General features: G+C 49.8%; 1 protein-coding gene across 10 annotated transcripts in view; it reads right to left on the bottom strand.

The window, feature by feature from the left end:
- MVB12B (multivesicular body subunit 12B) overlaps nt 1-21,561 on the bottom strand; it is a 263,743-nt gene that overhangs the window by 163,630 nt on the left and 78,552 nt on the right. For 6 of the 10 annotated variants that reach the window (XM_032418694.1, XM_032418695.1, XM_032418693.1 and 3 more), the window contains one exon: nt 8,428-8,550. In XM_032418694.1, coding sequence (XP_032274585.1) covers nt 8,428-8,538 — 111 coding nt within the window. In that variant the 5' untranslated portion in view covers nt 8,539-8,550. Of the gene's footprint in view, nt 1-8,427; nt 8,551-13,768; nt 14,332-21,561 lie in introns of those variants that run through there. The other 4 variants (XM_032418690.1, XM_032418698.1, XM_032418689.1 and 1 more) reach the window with 3 other exon arrangements.

Genomic DNA, 21,561 nt, shown 5'->3' with positions numbered 1-21,561 from the left:
TGGCAGGGGCGCCTGGGTGGCTCAGTCGTTAAGCGTCTGCCTTCGGCTCAGGTCATGATCCCGGGGTCCTGGAATCGAGTCCTGCACGGGGCTCCTTGCTCCGTGGGAAGCCTGCTTCTCCCTCTCCCACTCCCCCCGCTTGTGTTCCCTCTCTCGCTGTGTCTCTGTCTAATAAATAAATAAAATCTTAAAAAAAAAAACAAACAGGAGGAAGCACCAGACACTGCCCGCACTGTTTCTCAAGTCCTCCCCACTTTCCAGATGAACCAACAAGGGAACAAGTCATTACGGAGAGACAGTCTCTGGGTCAGAACCAAGATGCAGAGTTGGTGGGACAGGAGCCTGGAAGAAGGGATGGAGGCCACTCGTCCTAACAGCAGGCCAGGCACGCCTCTCAGCCCCTGGCCGTCTGAGACCCAGGCCCTGCGGGGCACGGGCTAGTGTGCGGGGACAGGCCGGCGCGGCCCGAGGTCCGCTAACCCGGGTCGCAGGAAACAAGGGCCCGAGGGCTGGTCACAAGAGCGCTGTCCGTGTTTTCAGTAATTCTCAGTTTCATGTATTTTCTAACAAAACAAAAGGGAGGAACACCTGGTGCTTTTTCTCAAAACAAGCTCTGGTTCTGAAAATAAGCCAGCATGTGGGCTGGGTCCCCGCCTGTGGAGGTTTCCGCTCTGGCCAGTGGAGCGGCGGGGAGGGGACCCGAGGCAGCAGGAAGACGCCACTGCCCCCTGCTTCTGCTTTTGCTCCGCGGAAGCAGAGCCTCGGGACGGCAGCTCCTCGAGGCCACGGGCTCTGGCTGTCCTCTGGCCACGAGGAGCACTTGAGCTGTCCGGGGGGGCCGCGTGACAGCTGGGACCAGACGGGACAGGGGATTACATCCCACGTTTCCCACTTGAGGCCCGCCATATGTTTTTAGTAAGATACCGTCACCATCTTCACAGGCTTTGCATGTGACTTTTTTACGAATTTCTTGAGCGCTGTATAAAAACCCCAGCTTGCTGGAACCTGTTTCAGCATTCAGCAGATCATTCTTTTCTTTCACCGCTTTGCTGTAAGTAGGACCTCATTTGCAGGCTGAGGACTTTAAACTTACCCCTCTGTGTGCCCCCTAGACACAGCCCCACTGGCCCAGAGGGGAGCTGGTCTTCCCGAGTCCCCCCAGTGCCCCTCACGTTTGACAGTTCAAGCATTTGAAACTTCTAATTATTTGGAAAATCCCAAATACATTTAGGGCATATATAAATTATTCAGGTCCAACTGTTTTAAGAAAGGTTTTGTTGTCTAATTAGTTTCAGAAATAAGCAGTGTTGAGAGAAAGGAGACAGGGGAAGTGCAGACTTAAGACATGACTGGCCAGTGTCTGCCCAAGAGGCCCACTCGCTGGTCACAGCCCGTGACCAGGGCCAGCTCCCCAGCATGTGGTGCCAGCAGGGAGCCAGAACCACGCAAGCATCACTTCCCAGCTCTTCTCTGGCAGGTTCTAGATGCCAAGTCCTCGGCCCCTCGTGGGCCTTGCTTCCTCACACAGCCGTTCCTCCCATATATCCTCAACCCTCCATCACCCTGGTTCCTTCCCATTGGCAGCTAAGCGTGCTCAACACTCTCCCACCTTTACACAAAAGAATAAAGACTGCTGACCCCACATCACCCTCCAGCTGCTGCCTCCCTCTCTCTCCCTTCCTTTGAGGTCCCCTCCCACTTCAGTTGGGCTCTTCAGGTCCACTCCAGCCTTGCACTACCGAGTCCATAACCACCTCCTTGGTATTAACTCACCAGAAACTTTTCAGCTTCATTTTACTTAACCTTCAGGCAACTGTGAAAGTTAACCACTACCCCTTCTTCTAGAAAGACTCATTTTCCTCCAGTTTCTTACTAATTTTCACCTACGTCTCTGGACACTCAGCCCCGGTCCCCTCTTTGCGGCCCCCTTTGCACCCAGTACTCAGTGACTCTGCAGGGACCAGCTCCCAGGAACATCTCAGTTACACCATGGTCTCTTGGGACCTTCAGCCCAGGGGCCCCTCAACATCTCCGCCTGGATGTCACACAAGCAACTCAATGTGCCCCAAACTGAGCCAATCACACTTCTCCACCTGCAACCCACCTGGCTTCCCATGTTTCCCTTTCAGGTAGAGAGCATCAGCATCCACCGGCCGCCCAGCAAGACACCCCGTATCATCGGGGCCCTTCCTTTCCTCACCTCTGTGCCCGCCTCCCAACACTTAATCCATTTTTTCCTGTGAAAGAATATGTATTTGGATGCCCATGTCCCTCAGATCCATGTACTTCCTGTTTCCAGGGTGACTGGTCAGGCCACTACTCTCACACCCCACGCTAGCCCGGAGCCTCCAAACCCACGCCCCTGCCCCAGTACCCCTATCTTCTAATTATTCTCCTCGTTGCACACACCGAGTGAACTTCTGAAAACACACATCTAAGAATCTCTTCTTCTTGAAGTCCTCCGACCACCCCCACCACCCTCAGAATAACAGCCAACTCCTTTGTGCTGTGATCCAGCCTCATCCGCTCTCCCAGCCTCACCTCTGAGCTCACCTCTGACCTTCCACCTGGTGGAACCCAACCTTCCCAGGCCTCGGATTCCCAGGGCCTCACGCAATAGCAGCTGGTTGACAAATATTTGTGAAACCAATGCATGAATAAATAAATGAATGAGTAATGTCAGGAAAAAATTTCACTAAGGAGCTACTCAAATGCGGTTTTGAAGGAGAGATAAAATTTTACCCAAAAAGTGGGGAGGGAGGTACAGGAATTCCGGAATTCTGGAAAAAGTAGACTCAGAGGCATGATGGTACAAAGTTTTCTTATTCTGAACGTGAGAAAGTGAGAAGTTCAGTGAGGCCAGAGAAGCTAGTAGAAGGAAGTGAGATTAGAAGATACACTGAAATCACGTGCGCCAAATGAGGCTGGATTTTTGTCCTACACAGTCTCTGCTTCTCAGGGATGACAGACCTCTTGTTGGCTAGCATCGCAACAAGCGTGCATACTATCATTAGGCCCTCACTCCTGGAGGTATGCCTACTGGGACAAGTCCTAGGACAACAGGAAGTTGGGCACAAAGCCTGGGGGACGGGGAGACTCTGTCAATTCATCCCCTGCCCCCCCCAAAATTCATTTTACTCACTTTCACTTTAGTGAGAATGGAAACTGACAGAATGTCACAACCTTTCTGGAAGGCAATCAGTAATGTTTATCAAATTAAAATGTGAATACCCTGACCCAGTAATTCCAACCTATGGAATTGTTTTTTGGATCTAGCAGGACAACCATGCCAGGATACACGTGCAAGGACCTTGTTTATCGTATTAAAAACAAAAATTGGAAACAAACTAAGTGTCCTTCAGTGTGGGATTATTAGCCAAATTTTGGCACAGCCAGATAATACGATATTTGTTATTAAAAGGATGAGATATATCTATATGGACTGATATAAAGCTATCTATGCCCACAATACATTTTAAAAGATAGGAGAGTATGAATAGCACCATTCCATTTATATTTTTAAAATATAATTTAAAAAGAAAAACCCACAGACATACACACACATCCCCAGAGACTTCCTGAAGTCTGAATCAGGAGAGGCTGAAAACAACAGAAAAAGCTAGCATAGCGCTCCCTGAGGTAGACCTGTGGTGGCCACATGTATAGATTATTTAAGAATGACTCGATTTAGACCAGTGGTTCTCAAAGTGTGGCCCCTGGTCCAGCAGCATCAACACCACCTGGGAACTGGTTAGAATGAAATTCTCAGGCCCCACCCCAGAGCTACTGCAACAGGAATTTGGCGTGTGGGGTCCTCCGCAAGACTGAGACCCACAAAAGCTTGAGAATCCCCCACCTGGACATCTGAAAGTAGTCACTGAGCTTAGGGATAATCTGTCACTTTGGGGTGACTGTGCCATAAAGACTCCGTGTATAGGGTGAGGTTTCTCTCGAAGAGAATGAAGGAGGTCTTAGATTCTCCTGGAGAGAGGAAAAAGAAAAAAAATCCCCTCCTCTCTCCGAGGCTGGGATTCAACTCTAAACGTCGTTCTGGGGTAGGCAGAATGAAGGCAGAGTCTGGGCAAGTAGGGGGTCAAAGGACACTGGGCCTCAGTAGCATATTCTCATATTCTCTGAGTTTTATTCTCTCATTCCCCTCATCCTCAGAGCTCCAGAAAAGTCTCCTGAAAAGTAACTCTGGTCTCAGCTGTTCTGTGGGTAACCATGGCAGGTCCGAGAAGGAGGGAGTGGTAGGGAAAGCAGCGTCCATCCCCACTCAGGCCAGAAAGGTGGGAGCAGCCATTGCTAGGTTAGCAGGGAGCTGTACCCAGCCAAAGGCAGACTCACAGATGTCACCAACAGGAACGGCGCAGCGCGGCGGCCGGGGAGAGAGCCAGAGCCGAAGAACCCTGAGCACGCTTGAGGCGGTGCCCTGGGAGAGGCTCAGAAAACGCTGGAGGACAGACACTTGGCAGGTCTCAGGGTAGAGAAGAAAGGGAGGGATTTCTAGAAGTGAGTTGGAGTGAGTCCTTGCTGTCGTAACCTGGAATTTAGCAAGAAAGGTGGACAGGTCTGGAAAGCGGGATCTGACAGAAACAACAGTGTGTTAGGACTTCCCTTCCAAGCACTTACCACAGTTTTATTTTACATTTATCTGTGTGATCATTTAATTCTCTTCCTCTCCCTCTGGGCTGTAAGCTTCATGAAGGCAGGACGCTGTATGTTTTCACTCACCACTATGTTCCCAGTTCCTAGCTGGTACATAGTATTTGCTCACAAAACAGGTGGGATAAATAGACTAAGTTAAAACGCTCTAGAGCATTTGATTATTCTTTTTTTTTTTTTTTTTTAAAGATTTTATTTATTTATTTGAGAGAGAGAGAACGAGAGACGAGAGCATGAGAGGGAGGAGGGTCAGAGGGAGAAGCAGACTCCCTGCTGAGCAGGGAGCCTGATGTGGGACTCGATCCCGGGACTCCAGGACCATGACCTGAGCCGAAGGCAGTCGCTTAACCAACTGAGCCACCCAGGCGCCCGCATTTGATTATTCTTTCTCTGTGTTGTTGACTTTTTGTTTTGTTAGTTTTTGCCCAAACAGCATATTATCATATGAAAGTATATTACCAAAAAGCATATTATCAAAGGAAGCTATTTCCGTTTTGGAGAGAGTCATCTCATAAATACGGTGTTGGAGGCTTTAGTCTCTGAGTTGTAAGCACTTGTTTAGAAAGGCAAAAGGATGTAAAAGTTAGGATGTATTAGGATGTATTCTGCCAGAAATACATAGAAACAGACCCACACTGGCTGTCAGTTATGGCCAGCCTGATGCCCTCAGATGTTGCTATATCCCAGAGTGACTCGGGAATCAAAGATTAATTCTGCACAGAAGAGTTTTAGCATGAAGTGCTTCTAGGCATTACGGTTCGCTGAAAACCGACCATCCACATATGATAAAACAGCACGTACTACCCTCAGCAAATGCCACAGAGTCGGCTCACAGCTGCAATGACGTCACAAGGACACAGGTGACCCACCCACCCTCTGACGACAGGAAGGATCACCACCAGTCACTCTAAGATCTGAGAGTGTGGCAGTGGAACAGAAAGGACAGGCTAGGGGCGCCCGGGTGGCTCAGTTGGTTAAGCGACTGCCTTCGGCTCAGGTCATGATCCTGGAGTCTCGGGATCGAGTCCCGCATCGGGCTCCCTGCTCGGCAGGGAGTCTGCTTCTCCCTCTGACCCTCTTCCCTCTCATGCTCTCTATCTCTCATTCTCTCTCTCTCAAATAAATAAATAAAATCTTTAAAAAAAAAAAAAAAAAGAAAGGACAGGCTATTTCAGAGAGGACTGCAGAAATAGGGACAATAAATTAAGAAGTTTAGCAAATAATCCCACCCCTTAGCCTAAGAAGTTTCCCCTGACCTGGAGAGAAGTTATAAAATTAAATTTTTATAAACACACATGTGGCATCTTTGGCTTCAAACAAGCAGCAAGGCGTGTGGCCGTGCTGTCCAGGGTCAGCGGTCCATCCCTGCCAAACTCTCGGGGCTGCGTGGTCACAGTACTGACCATACTCTGTGCACAGGAGGGATTAATCCTGCCACAGATGTGACAGGCAGAGAGGTGTCTCGCCACAATCCACAGCAGGCTCCCTCAGCCACTGCAGTTCAGTCTAAGCATCTCAGAAGCCCGCCACCATAAAATGCCTTACAGTTCGGTTTGGAGGTTGACGTTCTATGAAACTCCGGATAAAAGGAATGGGAAGTGCCTCTCTTCCCCCTGGCCTCCCCGCACCCCCCCCGTTCCCCTTGAACTCAGGGTCAGACTTCTAGGGAACCAGATCCTATATGGGAACAACCCAGCGGTCAGTACAAAGAGACATCTCCTACCCGTCTCCCCGAAAGGGCTTTCAGAGGGAGCTCGGACACTCTCCATCTCCGCGTGCAGAGGCTGGGTAATTGCCGGGCTGACCCTCGGGAGCCTCTTGCCCTGCTCACCTTTCACTATAATGCGTGGTACAGCATAATCATGAAATGTGCTTATTAATTTTACTCATTTGACACTGCGCTCTTCTGCCCTGAGCTAGATGTTAGGAGAAAATGATAGGGATAGATTCTGCTCCTGTCAGACTTACCAAGACTTTCAGAAAACCAGACTATCAAAGGCCATCTGCCACCCACTAGCCAAGCTTTCAAGATGACCCCAAAGGTACAAACAGGATGTTAAAGACACAGATCAACAAAGGAGAACAGCAAGAAGACGTGGAGACCCATGCCCTGGGTGTGAGCCCCCCGCATGAGCCCTCTCAGGAGAGCAACCCCTGAGCCAGTCCTCCCAGAGATCGCGAGCACTGAGCCCCTGCCCTGATTCATGACTTGCTGCTTCATATCTAATTCATCAAAAGACACTTTGGCTTCTCAAATCAGGAACATTTTTATTAGCTTCCCCAAGAGTTTTATGGCACAAAGCCATATCTAATGATTCTATTTTATGGCAAGTTATACATTCAAACAGTGCTTTGAAGTCAGACAGCAGGTAAGACTCAAATCTTTGTCAAAAAAGATTCCCTTGTCCTTTCACTTTAAAAATGTTTATAAGCTTTCAAACAGTTGGGGAAGTGATGTGGAGCATTTTAACAGGCTCCTCCTCCCCTGGACGGGACCCAGTGCTGGCTGAGCCAATGTATACTACAGCCTTCTCAACGGGGGCTGCTTTTGCCCCTCTGTCCCCTCCACCTAGGGACATCTGGCAATGTCTGCACACATTTTTGGTTGTCACAACTGGGGGGGAGGGAGGTTAATGCTACTGGTATCTAATAGGTAGAGGCCAGGGATGCTGCTAAGCATCCTATATATGTAGCACAGGACAGCCCCCCAACACAGAATTATCTGATTATCTGGTCCAAAATGTCACTAGTGTCAAGGTTGAGAAACCATGCCTTAGGGCTTCTTCTGGACCAGGCGCTGTATCCCTCCCACCCCTGGGACATCAGACGCTAATCTAATCATGGTGGCAGGTTTTCAGTGCTGGCTAATGAGCCTCGTATTCTTTTTATTCTTATACATTCTTGGTGCATATTTTCAATAAACAAGAACAATATGCTGTCTTAAACAAAATGAGGAAAGTGAAAATAAGACCACCTTAGAATCTCAGGACACATGACCACAGTCACTGCTAACTAAACCCTCCTAATGTTACTCTGCACCTTTTAAGCAATTTATCTAATTGAAACAACAAAATAACCAATTCCAGCCATCAGTACTACTGAACACCACCACAGACGCCAGCTGAAAAGCAAAGCAAGTTCTTTGCTAAATTGTAGTGGTGTGATCAGTCAGAGCACTGGACTTGGAAGGGGGTCTGTCTGGTCCTGATTCACCACTCCCAAGGACTGGGCCTCGGCCCTCTGTCACTTCACTTGTCAGAGCTTGGGTTCTCTTAATCAGCAAAGTGGTGAAAAAGCTATTTTGCCCTCCTAGCCTTCCAGGGAACTGTGAGAGCCAAATGACTTCACAGGTAGGAAACTGCTCTGCAAACTGTAAAGAGCTATGAGAATGTATGGCAATACACTGATGACACTTATGCATGCATGACAACCCATGACAAAGATCTTTCAGACTCTTGGATCCTGTTCCTGAAATTTCACAACTGGAAGTAAGTTTAGAAATCAACAGAGCCAACCCTTTAGTTTTACAGAAGATGAAAATGACCATCACAGAGGTCAAGTGACTCGGCCCAGGTCAGGAAACAGCCCAGGTGGACTCAGGTCCTCTGACTCCCAAACCAGGACACTCCCACACCTTCCCACTGGTGAGGCTTTCCCTCCCTGTTTAAGTTCCCAGAGGGAAGGAGCACATTTACACACAAGGTTCGGGGGGTCTTGAACACAGGAGATAAATATTGGTTGAATTAGTGGATCTTGACTTACTACATCATAGCCTGTTGGGGCTCGGTTCCGAGAAGCCACCACCCCCACTCCCGTGATGGGATCCATCGACGTCTCTGGCAAAGCTTCTGAAAGGTCTTTGACTTCAGGCATGGTGGATTGGTCCTGGTTCCGAAAAGGAAAAAGAAAGCACAAAATTCAAACTGACCATTTAAAGTGAACGATACAAAGTCTCAAACAGAACCGGAATCCTGGCGCAAATATCCTGAGCTAAGCTCCATATACCTGAACTGGCTAAAGGAGCCCTGGCCTTACCTGACCCTTTCCTCAGATCAAGAACTCAAGTCATCTCTAACCCCTGCTCTTCTCATGTTGGCTCTGAACACTGAGCGAACATAGTTAATGAGGGCCCGTCCCTGCTCAGAGAGGTAACTTTGACTCAAACCCAGAAGCAAACCATTCTTACCACTCTCAACAAGCTGCCTGACTTCTGAACAGATACCAGTAGCTTCTCTGAGGAGAAAGCAGACACAGCTGAATCTAACGTCACTGTTCACTTCTCTCCCTTACAGTATCTCCTTGTGGAGGTGCAGACTTCCAAATCCACAGCCTCTCGCACAACCAAGCGTGGACTGTTCAGTAGGCAGAGCTTTGCAAACACATGGAAGAAAGTGTTCTGGGAATGCAGGCAGAGGAATGGCGTTCAAGTCCAGGAATGGTTTACCGGATGGTGACTTTGAGCAAGCAAGAGGTCACGATATGGACAGTCACAGAGCTGCCGTGAGATCTAAGGGAGTCACATAAACGAAGGGCCTGGAGGAGTCCCTGGCACACAGTGGGCACTCAACAAAAAGCAGATGAGACTGGCAGGTTTGGGGCCCACAGGTCCAGCGTAAGTGGCCGGAAATGTGGTAGGCGCCATTCCTGGGAGGACTGGCAGGTGCCTTTGTTGTGTTTAATCCCGCAGGTCATGTGGGCACTTACTCAAAGCTAAACACTAACAATGACCATAATTCTTGCTGGGCACTTCGGGAGAAAGGGAGGGGAACTGGAATTATTATTCTGCTGCTGACTGCCTCTTGATGTGACCAGAGGAGACAAGGAGAATATAGAGAGCACTGGGTCTGGGCAGCTGGAGTGGCAGGGCACCAGAAAGCAAATAAAAGAGGTAACACCCTATGTAAATGACTTCTAGTACTTTTAAAAGGACAAGCAGTGAAAAAGAGCAAGTTAAATTCCACCTCCTTCTGCAGCAATTAAATTCCTCCGACTGTAGGTCTACCAGATCTCTCAAAGCTGGTTACTGCTTCTAAAGCAAACCAAACACCCTGCCTAACTAGGCAGGGAGAAGAAATATTCTTAGTTCTCAGCCTAGAATCAGAAAAGGCAGAGACTATTAAAAATGACTGCAGCCTTCTAAATGGGAACAATCAGAATGCTATATGCAAGTCACCCATGTAATCAGTGTCCCCTGAAGCCCACAAAAGGCTCCGGAAACTGACTTGTCAATGAAATTGAGCCAAGTCTCCAATCAAGGCTAGGAAGCGCCTGGCAGAAGCCAAACTCTCAACTTCGGTTCATGACAAAAGCCAAACTAAGTTATGCTTTACTTAATTCTACTGAAAATGAGCTTCTAGAAGCCCAGGGCAGGGGGTAGGATACCATGCCACACCACTGCATCATTTTCTATTTTCAAATTTCATTTACCAGGCAGGTTTATATAAAGCACCGGGCTTGGTGCTTCCTGCACAAAGTAGGCAGGAAGTATTTATTGAATGAATAGGCATGCATGCCCCCCAATAAAGAAGGTTTAGCGTTAAATATCTGCATCAGCCCAGTCCAAAGCAAACACTAATCAAAAAGTATCATCACTTGGAAAATCCCATAGTATTGGTAGCATGAAAATAACACCGCTGCAGTTTGAAAAATATGGGTACCTGCTGTTGGTTACCAAAACGCTTTGCAATTAACAACTCATTAACGGAATGTACAAATTCTGCCAGTGCTAAAATATCATGCTGTGAATTTAATAAAACATCCGAGGTGAGTTTTTTTTTTTTTTATTATTATTAAGATAGTACTGCCTCTACTTTGTGAGCGAGAGAGGAGGCAAGCATGGGACTAAATATTTTATTTGCTGACGGGGTCCCGTCCCCGGGTCACGACGTCCTCGCGAGGCGCGGCTGACAACGGCTCTCCCCGCCCGAAGCCGGCGGTCAAGGGCAGTGGGGAAACTCGCCCCCCGGAGCCCGGCCGCTCCCACAATGCACCGGGAGGCAGCCCGGCCGCACGTTCCAAGATGGCTGCGGGCTGCCTCCAGCTGAGGCAGACAAAGGAGCCGGCGGCCTGTGCCCATGCGTGCACGGTCGCAGCCCAGCCTGCAGACGGGAGGATGCGACAGCAGAGCGTGAGCACAGAGCATCTCGGATGCACGCCTCCTTCTTCCCTTTCCCCCCAGTTGCTGTACCCTGGGGATCAAGGCAGCCTTTGTGAAATACAGACAAATGACTCCTCGCGGCGCGGGGCCGCGGCCGGCTCGGCGGTGGAGGAAGCCCCACCACCAGCAAAGGAAGCTTTTAATGAGAAACGCCCAAGATATCCATGGCAGAGGCAATCACTCAAAGCAGCTTGCCCTGAATTACATATTTTCTGACTGCAAATTACTTTTAACAGCGCCTCTACCGTCACTTCAATTGACCTTCCTAACAAAAGGCCATTTATTAACTAGCACTCCACGTTTCCCGGGCTGTGTGGAGCCTCGAGCCAGAAGGGACGGCACCGCCGAGTACTCAGCCGCCCAGGGTCACAGGCCAGGCCTCTGAGAGGGGAGAAGAGGCCATTAATGCAAGCCTGCAGAGCAGATCTGCCGGGGAGGGGCGGGTGGGCAGCGGGCTGTTTAAGACCAACGTTAACCTGTGTGGCAAGAGGCAATGCTGGTCTAAAACATAAAATACCAAGGCCTACTTGCAGCAACCCCTGATTTCATCCTCAGCAGCTCCGCAGCAGATAGAGACCCACCTCTATCTCAAAATCCTAATTGCACACAAAACACACTAACACACCCAGCTGCATTTGTACAGCGCTTTGCAATTCTCAGAAAGCTTTCTTAGGCTCCTTCTTGACTGATGATCATACCAAACCTGGAAGGCGGCTGGGTCTAACTGCCTCTATCTTAGAGAAGACAAAGAATTTAGAGAAGAAGGCCCAGAGTTGTCAGCTGCCATGCAACCGGCAGCCGGCCCACCTGAACAGGACCTCTAGTCCTCCTTCCCAGATCTGATCTGCTTTCCATGACACTGTGCAGAGAGACCAACATCCCATCTGATACCCAACTGAGAAAGCAGTTTCAACACTAATTATATTTAAAAATGCCAAAGCTCTTCTTTCTCCAGCTATAGCCCAATAAGTGAAGCAAGGGGGAGAAAAGTACAGAAAGATAAAAGTAACATGGGATTAATTTTCCTCACACCTCAGTTTCAAGATTCAACATTTCCCTCATAAATAATTTACAACAATAAAAATGAGCTAAGGCCATGTTTGTGTAGGACGGAGGTAAATTTAGGCCTAATGAGGGAGATCCGAGCACTGCACAGGAGGGAATAGGTTGATGTATAGCACCGTGCGCGTGCAATCGACAGCACACAGGGGCTCCATTACCAACGGGAAGTCTCGAGGCCCACCAGGAGGAGGGGGGAGCAACTGAGGGAAACTTCTACCATCCAAGCTGTGGCTGCAAGGGGAGTCTCTGCAGGGAGAGCCAAAAGTTGACCAGTATTTTAGATGACAAGACAACAGAGGCTGAGATTTCTCAGGACTAAAAGATTGAACCAACCTGAAATTAAGTCAGTTGTCAGTAAATGCCAGGTGAGGAATCAAGCTGGTGATGGCACCTGGGAGTGACGTCTGCTGGTGGACACAGGGAGAGTGCAGTGGCAACACTGACCTTGAGCTGGTTCTCCTCACTTAACCTCGTGGGTCATCTGGCCCCAATTCCCAACCCAATCTCTACCCCGGGTGCATGGCCAGCCTCCACTATATCATTTCCAAGGCTGGGGGCTGCTATTCCTATGTCTGCCCCAAGAGGATTTCTCCACCAGGCAGAAGAGTATGTATGAATGTGTTGTGTGTGTGTGTGTGTGTGTGTGTGTGTGTTGCATGTACATACTGGGGCTACAAAGGATCAGTTAGGGTGAGGTGTGTTTTCCAGGCCAGGAGGATTTTTTCCATGTCATACCTGATGAATACTATGCAACAAGGCTGGGTAGGAGAAAACCCGCCTCCCGCTCTGCCTGCAGTGTTGCAAACAGTACCTGGGGAAGGCCTCGGCGCCCAGCCCTGCAGCACCTTGGCAATGCTGTCATCCCAGGTTCACAGAGAAATGAACTTTAACTATAAAGCCTCTCATACAGACAGCACACTGCTCCGTTGTAACTGATCAAAGAATTACTACAACAGTGTGCTTATAATCCCTAAAAGTCAGCAGTGCTGGGCTTAACTGATGCTGAATATTGTTTCAGAATCAAAGGCGTGCCTCCCGGCCCCAGTCTGGGAGAAAACTAAGCTACTGTATCACAGTTGAAAACTCAGGGGAACTTTGATATCATCTCTGTTTAATTTCCCCAGCCCTGTGAGCCTGGGGTTTATCTCGTTTTATCAACTCCTGTACTGAAATCAAAACCCAACTAACAGAGCTCAGACCTCTCTCCACCGAGGCCCTTCCAGCAGCGGGGTGGGGTGGGGGGCAACAACTGCAGGGGGGAAAGGGGCGCTCCATCAAAGGAGGCGCAGCAGGAACCCAGACTCGGCCTCCCCGCCAGCTCAGAAGCAGCACCAGCACTGCCCACCCAGGGCTGAAGGCATGACTCGCACACAACTTTGGAGGAGAATAATTTCAAAGTATTGGGGGGGCAGGTTAAATTGGGCTACTGTAATTGAAATGACAAAACTAGTGGATTAATTAAGTCCCTACAGAAAGATGAACTTGCAATCAGCTTGTTTGAAATCCAAAGTCAAGGGCACAAAAGACATAAACTGTCTGCCCACATCCACCAGCTTGCGGGGCTGGGGAAGAGCAGTGGAACCTGACCAACAGCGGGGTGGAGACTGAGAACGGGCTGCCCCCCAGTGTAGGCTGCCACTGTGCCCATGGTGGGGCAGCTACTTTGCCTGTTTCCCATGGCAGCGGCGGTCTGCAAGAACCCAGGCCCCCTGCTGCCCCATGATTACTGGCACCTTTTTGCCCACAAATCTTTAGCAGGTACGGAAGGACACGGCCTCATTCCCACTGGAGGGAGCCCATAGCCAGGCTTTACCAACGCACACCACCACACACACAAACACACAAACTGGGCTGCCTGCATGCAGCGAAGGTGCAGAGACCTACCTCCTCGGGAGACGGCAGGCTGTGGCCTGAGTCCATGCAGCACCCAAGCAAGTGGCCAGCCGGCTCTTGGAGCTACTCATGGAGGACAGTGCACAGGCTGAGAGGCGTCCACTGTGGAACCTCAGAATGCCATCCTGGTGCCTCCTGCACTTGGTCTGGACCACTTTCCCCGTCAGAAGCCAAATCACCCTGACAAACACTGTTGAGTACGGTCAGGTGGCAACAGACCACAGGCTGCTGGGAAGGCTGCTAAGATATTAGGAAACTAAAGCAAATATTTTTCTAAGCTCTCCTAGATCGCAAAGAATTTTCCAGCTAGGGAACTAACAATGGTGAGCACTTCCTTTTCCCCAGTAAAGGCCTGTTACTTCTAATAAAAGAAACTGGTGTATACATGCAATTATTCTACCTGACCGATGCTTAGATTTCTATTAACCATTTGTATACCAAACGGATTTTCCACAAATCATGTGATACAGGCCTAGGGTTCACGTTGCTGCAGCTCATACAGTACAAGGCTAGATCCCAGAATTCGCTCTCCAAAAATAAATCCGGGATCAAGTTCTACAGCCCTGCCGTAGCCAAAGCCCTGCCTCTTACAGGCCCGACTCTGCACAGCCAGGGAACCGAGTGCTGGGGGTAGGGGGGCAATCTCCAGTACACTGTGTGCCCCACCCCCACCTGCCCACAAACACTGCAAACGAGGGTCAGCCCTGCCCCCTCCCATCAAGTCTTGGTGCCATATTGTCCCGTGGAGAGAAGGAAGAAGGAGAACCCCAACAGAAGGCAGGTGCTCTACAAATGGACACCATCCCAGGAGGACCCAAGAGACACGTTCTCTTGATGTGCAGGGACATAAGGGAAGTCACATCCTTACCCTGGTTTACAGAGTGAAAATGCCAATATTACCTCAACACCAAGCAAATGGGCTGCCAGGTGGGAATTCATCAGAACATCTGGCTTCAGGTCAGCCAGGCACGTCCCATCACCACCACCCTCCTCTCTGACTTTCACAGGGGTCTTGAGAGTTTCTTCTCCTATGTTTTGTCATCTAATCTTTCTACCTGTATGCTGATGGCTTCCAAAATAACCTCCACCGCCCCGACTTTTCTCCTGAGACTCAGAGGTATGCATCTAGTGCCCTGCTGGCTATTGCCACCCGCATGTCCTGGCTGAACGTGTCATCCTCCCCCTGAAGCATCTCCCATATTCCCAGTACCTGGCAGGACCTGGCACACAGCAGTAAGTCCACAAACATTTACGGAGAGCCTTTGTGTAAGCATTGAGGGAGAGTTCGCAATGACGACGATGCACAATCCAACATTCTGGAGCAGGGATTCAAACACTAGCAAGTGTGAGTCACCTGGAGAGTCTGTTAAAAGACACTCTTGAACCCAGTCCCAGCGACAACAACAACAAAGTGTAGGATGAGGCCTAAGAAGCTGCATTTCTAACAAGTTCCAGGTGACGGCCAAATAGCAGGTCCACAGTCTGAACTCTGAGTACTAGACAGCAGGTACTCATTAGATGTTTGATGAATGAATGAACAGAAACAAAAACCTGAATGTGATTATCCATGGGGAATAGCCTCAGGAAGAATCCTTCAGTCTCTCCCTCCCCAAACAGGTCAGCCAAGAGCACTTAGTTCCTCCCATAGGATACCTGTCCCACCATTCAAAATCCAGGTCACATTCGGAGAACCCTGCTGTTCACCAAGGACATGGTCTTAGCACACACACGTGCACACACGCATGTATACACACACAGAAACACACAGCCTCGCCTCTCAGAAGGTTGTAGCACACTTTCCCCAGTAGTACAGTAGCTGTTCAAAGGTGTTATGTCCACCCAGTGCCTAGCTCACAGTAGGTGCTCAATAAATGGATATGGGGCGGGTGGGTGGATGGAAGGAAGGAAGGAAGGGAGGGAGGAAGGAAGGATGTATCAAGTTCCCATCATCCTTCCAAAACTGCCCCTTTCACTGAATTAAGAAGGGTACACAAAGCATCAAGGGCAATGGCAAGAACAGCCCCGTAGGCCCCTTCCGATGGCAGCGCCAGGCTGGGCATCCGTGAGCCCAGGACAAACACCACAATTCTAGGGACAGGCAGGCTGCAGAGGCGGGGAGGCGGGACTGCGGCACTCCGCGCAGCTCCAGAAGTGATTGTGACTTAGTCCAAGCAGGCTGGATGAGGGCCTGGCAGGGGCCAGGGGGTCTCCAGGCTGGTTGCACAGAAGCCTCCCCTAAGGGGTTAGTAAAAGCCACAGCGGCCCATTCCAACCCCCAGGTTGTGATTTAACTGGTCTGGGCTTGGGCCGAGACTGGATAATGCACGGCCCAGGTGAAGTGCTGGTACGGCGACGAAAAAGACGCGGCCGCCACCCGCGGAGCTCCTAGGCTGGGGGAAACATCCCAAAGAAAGGGACTGCCCGTGAGGGGACACTTCGTTCTGCCTGGGTGAGCTGGGGAGATGAGAGGGAAGAGCGGGAGCTCAAGCCAGCCTCCTGGAAAGACAGAGGGTGGAGTAGGGAAGGTACTGGAGGCACGAGATGCCGGATCAGCAGCAGCGTGAACGAACGCAGACCACTGGGGGAACTGCGGGTAGCAGATGGGCTCTGAAACAAGCTTACGAAATGCTTAAACAAGCAAACAGATAAACAAAAGAGTTAAAAACCTGTCTGCACTTCTCTGCTATTTCTAAGGTCTAAGCAAAGGGGAAGGAAGGAAGAGATTCGCAAGTCTTTCGTTCGTATTTCCTCTCCTGTAACTGTAGGCTTCTCGAACCCAAGCCACTGCCTGCAGACTTCCATGGGCCTTGTCATTAGCTCAGTGGGGGAATGGGAACGGACAGGGCGCTAGCTCCGGAGTCAGAGGGCCCTGAGCTTGAATCCCGGCTCTCGTACTGCGTACAGCTGTGTGGCCACGGGCCCGACAGCTCAACCCGCCCCAAGTGTCCACCCCCCTACAACGGGAATAATAGATAATAATATTTCCTCTACAGGGTTATATGGTATACAGAACTTGTAGAACTTGCATCAAAAGAAACAACTGACAGAGGGAAATGGACCACCTACGGAATGGGAGAAATTATATCCAAACCACATGTCCGCTAAGGGGTTAAAATCCAAATCTATAAAGAACTCCTACAACTAAGCAACAACAACAACAAAAAACAAATACTTGATTAAAAAAAAAAATGGGCAAAGGACTTGAGTAGACATTTCTCCAAAGATGATACACAGATGGCCAACAAGCATATGAAAAGATGCTCAACATCACCGATCACTAGGGAAATGCAAACCAAAATCACAATGAGCTGTCACCTCATACCCACTGGGATGGCCCCTATCAAAAGCCAAAAAACTAGTGTTGGCGAGGTTTGGAAAACTGGAACCCTGCTGCACTGTTGGTGGAAATGGAAATGCAGCCACTGTGGAAAACAGTATGGGGATTCCTCAAAAAATTAAAAATAGAATTACTGCTCTAGGGTCTGGCAATTTCACTTCTGAGTACGTACCCAAAAGAACTGAAAACAGGGTCTCGAAAAGATATTTGTACATCTGTGTTCACAATGGCATTATTCCTAAGAGCCAAAGGGTAGAAGCAACCCAAGTGTCCACAGACAGATATGGATAAGCAAAATGGGTACATACGTGCAGTAGAATATTATTCAGCTTAAAAAGGAAATTCTGGCACAAACTACAACATGAATGAACCCTGAAGACATTATGTGGAGTGAAATAAGCCAGTCATAGAAAGACAGATACTATATAATTCCACATATATGAGGGCCCTAGATAAGTCAAATTCATAGAAACAGAAAGTAGGATGGTGGCTGCCAGAGCCTGGGGGGAGGGGAAATGGAAACTGTTTAATGAGTATAGAGTTTTGCAAGATGGAAAAGCTCCAGAGATTAACTGCATGACAATGTGAATATCCTTAATGCCACCGGTTTGTACACTTGAACATGACTAGGATGGTACACTTTATGTTCTGTGTGTTTTACAATTTAAAAAAGGCATCTACAAGTGTGGTTTTCGAGTTTCAGTAAGCAGAAGTACAACCCAAGGTTCTTACTAAACACAGAGATTCTGGGGTCCCCCCCTTCAATTCTGATTGAAGGTCTGGGTGTGAGGCTCTGGAATCTGCATTTTCATAAACATCTGAGGGCTATTTAGCACACTAAGAATTCACTTATTCTGCTCTGGTTCTAAAGGGTCAAGGAATATTCTTTTGAATATTTTGCTTTGCTGATCAGTATCTGTTTAAAACATACACACACACTATGTCTTGTGTGTGTGTGCGTGTGTGTGTGTGTGTGTGTGTGTGTCTAGAAAGATCTCATGTTGATTCTAGCCACAGCCCAACAAGATGGTCCTCTGGTCCTCAGGGAAGGAGGAGCTACAAAGCTTGGGTCTGCGGCCCCCCGACTCCAGGCCCATGGGCCTCTTACATTTCAGCCTGCACAAGCTCATCTCGCCAGAAGTGCGTCAGGTAAACTAAACACGTGCCCACAGGCTGTCCCCAACAAGGGAGGTAATGTCAGGTACAGCCTGTGGGGGCTCGGCCTCCCACACGGCGGAGAGGAGGAGGGCTAGCACAGGCAACCCCACGGCCAACGTGCACAGGACGCAGGGAAACCACAACTCTCAAGGGCAGCCGCAAGCAGGAGGCCAAGGAGAGCCAGTGGGGCCCGGGAAACACTGGCCGGGGAGGGCCTCCGAGAGAGCAAGAACAGCCTGAGAGAGGCAGCTCATTCAAGGACTCCAGGCCTCCCCTCCCACAACCCAACCAGCAAAGGAGACTCTGCTCATTCAACCGCAACCAACTAAATACAGTGTCCTCGGCCCACCACATCAGCCATGTAGTCATTTGTTATCTTCATCATCATAATAGCACCTTTGACATTTCCCATGCTTGGCTCCAACTCCATCATTACTTTCCAGTGTGGCAAAGGATGTCGCTCTTTGAACAGGAAGCATGGAGCACTTCCAACCTGCTGAGGCAGAGGGGCCCACGACTTTTGGATTCGGACTCCCCCAGAAGCAGATCTGCCATGAAACTAATAGCAATGAACCTTCGGCCACCCCCACCCCTCACCCCTTCACCCCTTTCCTGGGAGGACCCAGCAATGTGTTCACATGGTCGGGTGGTTTGGTAAAATGTACAAAAGCAAGATATTCTTGTTTTCTTTTTCTTATAACCCCTCCCCACTCCAAACTGTCTAACCCAGAAAACCATTTAGGTCTGCCTCTGGCTTCCACCTAAATTTGGTGAGGACTCCCCCACACCCTCTGCAGTGCCACATGCATTCGCATACATCAACTCATTCAGCCTTATGGGGTAGGTTATATTCTTATGCCACTTTTACACAGAAGGAAATCAGGATTCAGAAAGGTTCTGTGAGGGGCACCTGGGTGGCTCAGATGGTTAAGCATCTGCCTTTGGCTTGGGTCATGATCTCTAGGTCCTCGGATCGAGCCCCATGTCCGGCTCCCAGCTCAGTGGGGAGTCTGCTTCTCTCTCTCCCTCTGCCTCTCCCCTTGTGTTCTTTCTCTCTCAAATGAATAAATAAAATATTTGAAAGAAAGAAAGAAAGAAAAGAAAGAAAGAAAGAAGAAAGATGAAAGAAAGAAGAAAGAAGGAAGGAAGGAAGGAAGAAAGAAAGGAAGGAAGGAAGGAAGAAAGAAAGAAAGAAAGAAAAAGAAAGAAAGAAAGAGAAAGAAAGAAAGAAAGAAAGAAAGAAAGAAAGAAAGAAAGAGAAAGAAAGAAAAAGAAAGAAAGAAAGGCTCCGTGAGGTTCCATGACCTGCGTAGGGTCACTCGGATTGCAGGAAATAGACTAAGATTCAAATCCAAGCCCTGTGTTCTTACTCTTTCATCCCCTCCTAGTTGTCCTAAGGAGAGCTAAATAATAACCACAAACAAAAAGACATTGTAAAGAAAAAGTAAAAATGAAGCTACTCTTCTGATTAATAAGTTAACAAACACTTAATGATAATCACTAACTTTTACTGACCACTTGCCCGGTGGCAGACACAGAGCTAAATGCTTCTCTTGCAATATTTTTTTCACGGCTCACCATAATCCTATGAGATAGATGTTAGCCTCACTCTACAGATGAGGAAACTGAGGCTCAGAAAAGTTCATTAATTTATGCAAGAACACACAGTAAGTAGGAAAGCCAAGGATTCAGCTGAGGTCTAACTCTAAAGTCCCTGTATTTAACCATGGTGCACTGCTGCAGCTGGATGTGGGGAAAGCCCGTCAGTGGGATGGAGGCAGGCAGGGAAATGCCTTCAGCATAAATCAGGAGTGTGGCCTAAGAGCTAGGAGGAAGGAAGAAAAAATGTTGATCAGAAAAGATGATTCTGGGCTCAAATGAACCAATCAACTGGTTCACATGGGCCTTGATGCCCAGATCCCAGCAGAGGTCCCATCTCTCAGAGGCTCCATTTAAATATTCTCTGCATGGCCCAATATCTCAAAGTGCCACAACAATTTCCAGTGAACAAGAAAGGTGTCCCTTATGTCCTGTAACTAACCTTCTGAGTACCCTGAGCTTTTTGGTTTGTCTGGGCAGAGCTTATCCCCTAACTTTTCTAAGGCTTCTCTGGTGCAGCTGATAAGACTTTTTTCCACCCCCTGTTAAAATGAGATGAGATCCAGCCAGCTGTCGAGAAATGTACGATGAGATTATACTGAGAAGGAACCAACAGAGACAAAGGCCCCTAAAGAGTCGCGGGCCTGCTGTGGCTTTTGTGGCAGAAATCTGAGTGGGCGCTGGCTCTTGAGTGGGGGTGGGGAGCAGAGAAGGGGCAACAACCATTTGCCTTTTGCCTTCTTGGGGCCTTCCTCTCTGTTCCTTGCTGAAGAGGCTGAGAGGCAGGGGACAGAAGAGTCACATCTTTAGTAGTGAGAAAGGCTGATAATTTAGGAAGAATTGTCTGTTGGTAACAAAGAGGACAAAGATGCTCATGGGTCTGCCTTCTTCACCTGGGCCTGTCGCTGGGGATCTGATGTCCCCTGGTGCTCAGCCATAGCTCCTCTACCAGCCCCTGCCCCGGAGCCTCACTTAGGCTGCAGTCTTCATGGGGTGCTCATCAACACACCCACCACGCTTCCAGGATGGGTACTCTGGGTCTTGGGTGCCCAGGCCGGGCACCTCACCTTTAGACAGGTGCCCTGACATTTGGGTGTCCTCTCTGCTGTGTCCAGGTCACAGAGAAGGCCGCACCCCAGATGATGCTCAAGGCTCAGGTGCAAGCTGGTCTGCACCCACGTGACCACACAGAGCTGAACCCCAGGCCGGGCCAGTGAAACGACTGTCCCCAGTCTGTGCAGGTGGCCGCAGAGGCCTGGGCACAGGTGGGCCGCCTCACCACCTACCCGGGCGGGGGGTGGCTCTCGGGGACCCTCACCTGTCCGGCCCGGGGGGCGGGGGGGACTGCTGGCATTCGGATCCCTGATTTCCCTCCCGCCTGCCCGCCGCAAGGCCAAGCCGGTGTTGGAGAAGTCTCGGCGCGCGCGGACTCTGGGCAGAGGCCGCCGGGCCTGTCCCCGCGGTGGGCCGGGCACCGAGCCCGCAGGCCTCGGCGCGGCCCGGCTCCGCCCGCCCGCCCGCCCCTCGGCCCGGGGCCCGCGCCCGCCCGCCCGCCGGGGCAGTAGGGCCGGCTCAACCGAGCCTCCGCGGCGCCCGGCCCGCCCGGCCTCACTTAACTGTTACCCGCTGGGGCGGCGGCGGCTGCGGCGGCGGCGGGTCCCGGCTCCGTCTCACGCAGAAGCAGCTTCTC

Source organism: Phoca vitulina, unplaced genomic scaffold (genome assembly GCF_004348235.1).
Source record: "Phoca vitulina isolate PV1807 unplaced genomic scaffold, GSC_HSeal_1.0 scaffold21, whole genome shotgun sequence".
NCBI classification, from domain to species: Eukaryota; Metazoa; Chordata; class Mammalia; order Carnivora; family Phocidae; genus Phoca; species Phoca vitulina.
This window is presented reverse-complemented; position numbering and strand designations above follow the sequence as displayed.